Source organism: Babylonia areolata, chromosome 35, assembly GCF_041734735.1.
Source record: "Babylonia areolata isolate BAREFJ2019XMU chromosome 35, ASM4173473v1, whole genome shotgun sequence".
Classification (NCBI taxonomy): domain Eukaryota; kingdom Metazoa; phylum Mollusca; class Gastropoda; order Neogastropoda; family Buccinidae; genus Babylonia; species Babylonia areolata.
The window spans coordinates 25,663,305-25,673,138 of NC_134910.1; the positions used below are offsets into that span (position 1 = coordinate 25,663,305).

At 45.1% G+C, this 9,834-nt stretch overlaps 1 protein-coding gene across 1 annotated transcript in view; it reads left to right on the forward strand.

Annotated features, from left to right (window-relative positions):
• LOC143277732 (uncharacterized) overlaps positions 1-5,863 on the forward strand; it is an 8,397-nt gene extending 2,534 nt beyond the window's left edge. The window contains exons 3-5 of the mRNA XM_076582630.1: positions 1-428; positions 2,086-2,143; positions 2,783-5,863. The exon at positions 1-428 is cut by the window's left edge and continues 267 nt beyond it. Of these exons, the coding sequence (XP_076438745.1) occupies positions 1-428; positions 2,086-2,143; positions 2,783-3,624 (1,328 nt within the window). The 3' untranslated portion in view covers positions 3,625-5,863. The remainder of the gene's footprint in view (positions 429-2,085; positions 2,144-2,782) is intronic.
• Positions 5,864-9,834: the final 3,971 nt, after the last annotated feature.

A 9,834-nucleotide genomic window follows, 5' to 3' on the forward strand; every position in this document is an offset into this window, starting at 1 on the left:
AAGAGCTGGCTGAACTTCAAAGACAAACACGTGATATGTTAGCTTCGTTAGCCACGGAGCACGTCGAAGTTAAGAGAAAGGAAACAGAAGCTAAAACCTTGGTTTTCAAACTGGCAGCAAAACACAACCTACTTCTGGAGCATGTGTGGTCAGGTCTGGAGCAGTCTCAACTAGAAAGTCTCCTGAAGCGTTTGTACCAGCAGTTCCAGATCAGACTGCGGCAGATCGACGTGTCCATTACCAGCATGGACGTAACGGTTTTTGTCGACGATGTCGACGCCTTAGCTGAACAGAAGGCTGCCATTCAGAGGGCCATCCTGGAAGAGATCATCCCGGAGCATTTCCAGGCAGAAGTGGATTGGGAGTCGACTACACCTGTTTTGCAACAAACTGATTTGGATCCACCTGTCCAGGTATCAGAAGTACAGGTAGGTCAGTTTATATCACAACAACTTATTTTCATTAGACCAGATTTCAGATGTTAATGTAGATCAAGATATAGATATATATATGAACTGCAGGTACATATCACGTGTATCTTCTCAATCCATCAGCCCTGGTGTCTATTGATCAACAAGCAAGGTATACATACCCACTGGTCCAGGCAGGTGATCTACACATCAGAACCGTTCCTGTTATTTTCCTCTTCCTTGCCCTCAGTGTGGTGTTGCTCTCTCAGCCACACCCAGACTCTTGCTGACGTCAACAGTGGCTTAGCTGCAGAGCCAGACTGTGTCAGTGTCCTTTCTGACGTGGAAACCTCCCCTACCTCCCTCCAGCCCAAGTCCCCATGAACCTGCTGGTACTGAAGGTTTTGAGACGAACTTAAATGGTGGATTGTGTAGGTGATGATAATTCTTTTGTCACATAGAATTCATCATAGTTTTGGGTCATATGACAGGTCAGTATTCTCACCTGCCTCATTGTATCCTACCTTAGACCAGACCCAAGAGACATAACATCAGTCAGGAAATACGAACAACACTCACAACGTGGCGCCCTTGAAGTGGACAACACCTGTCCGCATGGCCCCGTTGTTCCCATTGGCTCAGTGATGGGCAGAAGGTGGCTGGGACAAAACATCCTTCAATGATAACTAGTGCTCTGATGGGGTTTGAACCATGACCCCCCAGTCAGCAGCCAGGGGGAGTAATGGGGGATGGTGACGGAGATCAGCAGGAGGTGACCAGGAGGGAAAGCATTCAGATCAGGTCAGAACTTTCCAAGTCACAGAACCTTCAGCACCAGCGTCCATTCCACCTGTGTGGGAGAGGGGATCAAAGAGGCGATGGCAGGGGGGGAGGGTGTGGTGGGGAAGGGAGAATGGAGCTGGCTGTAACACCAACAGAAAGAAAGTGTAGAAAGAGAAGTAGGAGAGGAAGGGGTTAATGCAGTGCCTGGAGCAGGCAAAGACTATCAGCATCGAGGCAGTGCTGCTAAAGACCCAGCTACGTTGGGCAGGGCACGTGTCCAGGATGGAGGACCACCGCCTGCCCAAGATCGCGCTGTATGGCGAACTGTCCACTGGTCACCGTGACAGAGGAGCACCCAAGAAGAGATACAAAGTCTCCTTGAAGAAAGCTCTCGGTGCCTGTCACATTGACCATCGCCAGTGGTCCGCAGTAGCCGCTGATCGAGAGACCTGGCGACGCACCATCCACCAAGCTGTCTCCTCCTTCGAAAACAACCGCAGGGCCAGCCTTGAGGACAAACGCAGAAGGAGGAAGAACCACGACGCTGCAGCCGCGAACCCAGACCAGACTTTCCCTTGCAACCGCTGCGGCCGACTCTGCTTTTCCCGCATTGGCCTTGTCAGCCATGAGCGTGCCTGCATCAGACGTGGACAACGCCCTTCCTAGATCTTCGTCAGCGAAGCCAGGCCATGATGATGATGATGAGGTTTGCCGATTTCACATTTTACCCACAGGCACATGTCACATTAAAACAAACTGATGTTGGATATAATTATATGTGCTTTTAGGTATATATCTAATTACTTTAGACATTGTTCTATGACAGACAAGCAGCCAAATAAGATAATAAACCACGGGAAAACATCATGCTTTTGTTTTTCACTGTTTCCAGGGTGAAGATTCCTCTGAAGCAGGCAGTACCAGTACTCAGCAGATTACACCAACAAGTGGTGAATTTCTCTTTGACTTTTCGCTGACATTGATAACATTAAATCTTACAGCTTCTCTCTCTCTCTCTCTTTCTCTGTGTGTGTGTGTGTGTGTGTGTGTGTGTGTGTGTGTGTGATTGCGTGCATGTGTGCTTACGTGCATGCATGCGTGTTTGTGCATGCATCATTGTATTTGTTTGTGTCTCTGTGTCAATGTGCCAATGTGTGTGTGTGTGTGTGTATGTATGTATGTGGGATGGGGGTGTGGGGGGTGTATGTGTGCATATGTGTTGATTGCGCTTTCATCCGTACGTGAGTGCGTATGTGCGTGTGTAATTGTGTGCATATCTGTTTGACTGCTATTGTGTGTCTGTTTGTCTCTATGTGTGTGTGTGTGTGTGACAGCAGTCAAGGACATGATGGAACGAAGATTATAGCGTGGTTAGGGAGGGGGGTAGTGCGTGTTTGGGTTATTTGATCTCCATACATAATATGATGAGAATACGATTAATTCTTGGTAAACATGTATTTTAAATATTTGATATGTTTCAATCACATGTTGTGTTTTTGTATTCTGCCGTACATTAATCTGCCTTCCTCGTTCATATATACCACTGGTCAAGTAAAGTAGCTGTGATCTGTGAACTTTGTCTTTTTCAGAACCTTTGTTGACCTTTGACCCGATGACTGCAGTTCCACGACGTTCCTTTGAAATAGATGTTCCTGAAGTTGAAGGATGGCTCATTCGGTCATTGCTCATCACCAGGAACAGGCTGATCGTTCTTGCCGACACACACAAGATTACATGCGTGCCCCTGGACAGGTCCTCCCATGCTTTTTCTGTCTTCCCTCTCAGTGCCAACCCCAATGATCTGGCCATGTATGACCATGACCGTAACATTATCGCTGTGGCCACCAACACTGACGTCATCGTCCTGCTGGAGGTGGGGAGTGACGCAATGCATGAAGTCGGAAAAGTGAAGACTGAAAGGCGATACCTAGGTGTGACGTCATTCGGTGACGGTGACATCCTCGTGGTGATCAGCAAGGAGGACGATCTTGGCCCTGCCGTGATTGACGTCATCACAAGGGAAGGCAAAGTGCTGTGGACGGTAGCAGACACACAGACCCTGCCTCATCTCCGATGCCCCAGGTTTCTCCACATCCGGAACCGTGAGGTACTGGTGTCGGACATTAATGGGCTGATTCACCGGGTGGACGTGACCTCGGGTACACCCCACCCCGCCCTGTACCACCCAGACCTGAAGTTGCCATGCAACATAACAACGGATCCCAGCGGATCAAACGTGTTCGTGGCAGACAGGAAAGAGAACAAAGTACTGCTGTACAGCATGATGTCAGGCGAGTGGCGGACACTGCTGACTGAACAGGATGGCAGAAGAGGAAATGACAGTCCTCAGGCTGTGGGGGTGACGGATGACGGGCAGATGGTGGTGGCTTGGATTTCGGGTGTGGTGGTCTGCTACAGCCTCAAACCTTGAACTGGACTTGCTGGAGAAATCTGTGTGTCCACATGTGTGGCCATATGTGAATGTGTGTCCGTGTGTGATTCCATGTGTGTGTGTGTGTGTGCGCGCGCGCGCATGTATGTGTGTGTGCACGTGTTTGCGAGTGTGTGTGTGTGTGTGTGGTGTTATTGTAATGGCGGATAGTTGTGCAGCATTTAAATGGATATTTTACCAGAAAGAAAAGTCCCCGAAAAAGTCAACTCTGTTTGTGTTACTTCACCAAAAACAGCAGTAATGCAGTCAGCAGTCATACAGATCATTATCTCCTCCTCCTCCTCCTCCTCCTCCTTCTCCTCCTCCTCCTCCTTCTCCTCCTCCTCCACACAAATTCTCCTTGTTCTCTTTCTCCTTGTTCTGAACATGATCGTCACAGCCAAACTAGGACTAATTCACTGCGCAATGCACTATTTTTGTGGATTATGTCAGTTATTTTTGGCGTGTATTGATCAGTATGCCAGAGACACAAGTTCATAGTTTGGTTTATGTGCACTATGACTGCAGAATATACGACTTTAAAATCATCAGTGGGTTCTTGATCAGCCAGTTATATGTGTCACTTGTTGTAGATAAAGAAAAAGAAGAAAAGTTGTCCATTATATCAACCTTGTTTATTGTGATTGAGGTATTCTGTACACATAGCTATTTAAGTGTGAGTGAGTTTATACAATAAGTGATGGGGGAACTTATTACGAGTTATCCGAACCAAAACGAAACTGGTGTAGGCGCTGATAACTCAACAATGATCATATAATATAAAGAGATCTGAAGGTTACAAGACGTAACTCTGTTTTGACCATGTTCAGTTAGTATGCAGAGTTATCTTCCTTTCAGATGGTGACTGCTGGCGAAAGGCAGCGTTGTTGTGGATGGCGGTTGGCGGTTTTGAGAGAGATGGACAGAAAGCAGACTCAGGACCGTGCGGATGTTTATCCCGGTTATTACTGAGGCTTTCTTTATTTCAGCTAGGTTTGTGTTGAGAAACAAGTTGAGCATTGCGCGTCGGTTTCTCCACAGTATGTTTGCGACGAGAATAGCGCTGTAGGCCATCCGTATCCTAACAAAAATGTTGAGGATGTGATGAAGTCATCCATTGTGTTGTAACTGATTTGGGCAATTTTGAAGAAATTGTAAAAATTATCATTATTATTGTTATCATTATTATTGGAGTTGTTGTTGTTATTGTTGTTGTTTTTATTGTTATCATTATTGTTGTTGCTGAATGTGGAAGAAATTATGTTGTGCAGTCGAGGAAACGGTGTGATGATTTATAAACGGTTCATCAGTGTTGTGAAGCTGTGACTTTCACTGACTGTTTCATCTTGTCCTGAACACGTGGGACAATGTGTGATTGCTTCGTCCGTGTTGTGAATCAGAACTGTAACTTTCATTGACCTGTTTTTCTCATGGCTCCAACCAGTGGGATATTCTTCAAGAACTTCACCAGTTGGGATCAAAGAAACTGTGACAGTAATTCGTTTAATCTTTGATAAATCTTGTGTATCATCCAGTACTGTTGAAGAAGTTGTGGATCATGTAGATGTTACCATAAAAAAGTTAACGTTGTTGTGTTGATGGGTTTTGAAAAAGAAATGATCAATGTAATCATATGTTGGCCCCAAAGTACTCGTCTTGCCTTGATCCACGGTGTGACTGGGTGTGAGAGCAGCAAGAACACTTTATTTTGTTATTCCTTCACATTCATGGACTGTGACGCACATGTTTTTGTGTGCTCACAGACAATGAACAGGAACTGGGTGGAACAGTTTGTACAACTCTTGGACTTTTTCCTTTTTATACTTTGATTATTTTGATGGTTGAGTAAAACCGAACGTGTGTATGTTGGTTATTATTATTATTATTTTTTTATTTTTTAGATGTATCATATCTCTGCTTTTAATCAATGAACATGTAAAGACATCGCTAATGCTTTGTAATTTTGAATCTGCTTTCTTTCTTTACCCCCCTCCGTCAGTACCTCTCTCTGTCTCTACCTCCCTCCCCCATCTCTCTCACGATTGCTCACCCAATCACTATCTCACTGTTTTTTTTCTGTTCCACTCTCTCTCTCTTTCTCTCTCACTTTCTCTCTCACTCTCTCTTTCTCTACCTCTCCCCCTCTTCCCCCCCTCTCTCTCTCTCTCCTCTGTCTCTCTCACTCTCACTATCTCTCTCCCTCTTTCTCCCCCCCCCCCTCTCTCTCAGTGAGGGTAGGATTTATTCCTTTCACTCAATAAATGTATTATCAAAAAGTACTTCGATTTCGATTTCAATTTCGATAACCATTCTCTCTCTTTGTGTGTGTGTGTGTCTCTGTCTCTGTCTGTCTGTCTGTCTGTCTCTCTCTCTCTCTCTCTCTTGCTCTGTGTGTGAGAGAGAGAGAGACAGAGATTCAAGATTCAAAGATTCAAGATTCAAAAACTTTATTACCCAAGGATAAAGATTTTAGGCATTGCCTAGTCTTCCAATCTGTTCTTGTGACAACAAAAACAGTAACGATAAGACATAACAATAATAACAATGGTAAATACTACTACTACCACTACCACCACTACTACTACTACTATTTATAATACTAATCAACGGACCATCATCATAAAAATACATATCTCTCACTCACTCACTCAGAGAGAGAGAGAACAATTCCATTCACACTGTCTTTCCCAGCTGCTGTACCTGGTGGTGATCACCACGTATAGTTCTGGACAAGGGCAGTCGAACCTTCCTGTCACAAGCAGATAAAGGGGCAGCCGTGCAACCAGTGTCAGAGTCTGTATTGACATGCCGCGAAACTCGGCGACGATCTTTAAACAGTGCTCACTTCACACACACATTGTCACATTCGGTTCAGGAAGATTTTTTTTTTTTTTTTTTTTTGGTTGGTTTTTGGCGGGGGGGGGGGGGGGGGGGGGGGGTTCATTGTGGTGACGTGTATCACTGTGGTGACAGGTGTCATTGCAGCGACATGTGCTATTGTGGTGAAGGTGTCATTGCGGTTATAGGTGTGGTTGTGATGACAGGTGTCATTGTGATGTCAGATGCCACCATGGTGTCAGGTGTCACTGAGTCATTGTGATGACATATGACACTGTGTCATCATGGTGACAGGTGTCATTGTAGTGACATGTCATCGTGTGACAAGTGTCAGTGTGCCTTTGTGGTGACAGATGTCATTGTGGTGCCAAGTGCGACTGTGTCATTGTGTTGACAAGTGTGACTGTGTCATTGTGACGACATGCATGACTGTGTCTTTATGGTGCCAGTGTGTCACTATTGGTGCCAGGTGTCATTGTGTTGACATACGTCATCGTGATCACATGTGTCAGTGTGTCACTGTGGAGACGGATGTCATTGTGCTGACATACGTCTCATTCTGGTGACAGTTGTCATGTTGTGCCATGTGTCAGTGTGTCATTGTGGTGACACGTGTCAGTGTGTCATTGTGGTGACACGTGTCAGTGTGTCATTGTGGTGAAAAGTGTAATTGCGATGACAAGTGTTATCGTCGTGACAAGTGTCAGTGTGTCATTGTTCTGACAGGTGTCAGTGTGTTGTCAGTGTGTCGTTGTGGTGACCAGTGTCAGTATGGTGACAAGTGTCAGTGTGTGTTAGTTCTGACAGGTGTCAGTGTGTTGTCAGTGTGTCGTTGTGGTGACCGGTGTCAGTGTGGTGACACGTGTCAGTATGGTGACATGTGTCAGTGTAGTGACATGTGTCCGCATGGTGGCATGTGTCATTGTGGTGATAGGTGTCAGTGTGTCGTTGTGGTGGCATGTGTCAGTGTGTCATTGAGGTGACACGTGTCATTGTGGTGACATGTGTCAGTGTGGTGACAGGTGTCAGTGTGGCATTGTGGTGACAGGTGTCAGCGCGTCATAGTGGTGTCAGTGTGTCACCGTGATGACAGGTGTCAGTGTGTCACCGTGATGACAGGTGTCAGTGTGTCATCGTGGTGACAGGTGTCATTGCGGGGATCGTCGTGGGCTGTGTTGTGGTGGCCGCTGCAGTCGCCCTCCTCATCTGCCGTCACACGTCCAACAGGGGTCAAGAAAGGCAGTCCCTTTGTTTGCTTTTGGCCTGCTTTCCACTCGTGCGCACGTGCCCCCCAGGCCCCCCCCCCCCCCCTCCCGTCGGTCCGACGGATGAGTAGGCAGGCAGGCTTATCTGTCGGTGTGTGTCCTCATATGGGAGAAGAGCCGGTAGTGTATAGACAAAGCAAAAATCCCGACGCTGTTCTGTTATTTCTGGAACAAATCGAGAGCAGACTTAGAGGCGTGTTCTGTTAACGTCGGCATCGTATATTCCGTTGCCTCTGAGAAGGGATACAGTTCTTACCACTGAAGAGTATCCACGTGTGTGTGTGTGTGTGTGTGTGTGTGTGTGTGTGTTGTGGTGGGAAGATGGTTTGTGCGGGTGGTAGGGGTTTCTGTCGTTTTGGTTGTTGTTGCTGTTGTTGTTTCAAGTTGAAAGCGGAAGTATAGTCAACGATTGCTTTATAAATATGACATGACAATCTTCGATTTTCGCTTATTTCTCTGCAGGTGTGTGTGTGTGTGTGTGTGTGTGTGTGTGTGTGTGTGTGTGTGTGCAAATGCGTTCTAATATTGTTTTTTTTTCACAATCTGAATCAACCTCCGGTCTGCACAGCCTCCCTCGATTTTTGAGCGATGGTCCAGTGGAATGGAGCCTGCAATTTGCGCACGTAAAAGAACCCAGAGCATCTAAAGGGTTGTAATTAGCAAAAATATGTGGACAAAAATCAGTTTGATAGTAAAATGTAAATATTATCTGAAGTAGGTATATAAACACACACACACACACTCAACACACACAAGTTTCAAGTTTCAAGTTTTAATTATCCTTTCACTCCTATTGGAGTATGGAGGATTACTGCAAAATAATCTTTTCATGCCCAGAACAAACATTTCCAAATACACAACAATGTCACATAAAAGTTGAGAAAACACAAATGTCTTTTAACTCCAAAAGTAACATTTGCAAATCTAGTCATCTTACTTACAGCTAAAATGACTTTTTTGGCCTCCTTTTAACATATTACAAAAATCAAAAACCGATTTTGGAGACAAATATTTTTTAGGAACATTTCTATTTCGTAACTGATCATAATTGGGACATTCCATTATAAAATGAAACTCATCACCAATCACAGACATGTTACAAACCTTACAAAGCCGTAACTCTCGTGGTATGCCTTTGTGTCTCCCTGTTTCTATTTCCAGCTTATGATTACTACTTCGAAATCTGAAGAAGCTGATAACGTAATTATCAGGCATTTGACATATATATTTTTCTCTACCAAATCCACTTTTGAAATTTCGACAAAACAAACATTTACTACTCGCCTCTAGAGCATGTCTCCATAGATTTTGAAAACTATCTCTCAAAGCAATGTTGACATTCTTGCAGAAAGATTCTCTCTCCAAGAAGAATTTTCCCAGAAAATATATTTGATATTACACACACACACACACACACGCGCGCGCGGGCATTTTCAAATGATATAATCATAAGCTAATATATGCCTTTTTAACCAAAAAGCGGTGGGAGGACAACATCAAAGAGTGGACGGGCCTGCCATTTGCCACAACTCAAAGGGCCGCTGAGGACCGAGGCAGGTGGCGCGAGCTGACCAGGCAGTCATCCATGGTGCCCCAACGACCCACCCACGGGTCAAGGGATAGATGAGATGAGAACCAAAAATGTTGTCTCCTCCCTATATTGATCTATATTCCCTATAGTAACATAGGGATAAAGAGAGAGAGAGGGGTGCGGGGGGGGGGGGGGGGGGGGAGATGAATGTGCATGCGTGCGTTTGTGTTGGGGGTGGGGGTTATCAGTTATTTAACATTTATTCACAAAAGTGAGTTTCGATGGGAAAAAAATATGCGCACTCGAAATCTACACAATCAGAAATGTGACAGGAAGGAGAAATTGAGAAGTGACAAGGAAATCTGGGGATACAAACACAGTAACAGAATCCAATTAACTGACCAAACGTCATCAACAAAAACAGTGGATGTGACAAAATACCTGCAAGAAATAAGCTATTGGACTCTTGGATAAACAAACACAAGGAGTGTGTATGTGTGTGTGTTTAACACGAATTGTACAGCCTGAAGCAAGCAACACGTATTTTCTGGTTTTGACGTCATGAAGCTAAATTAC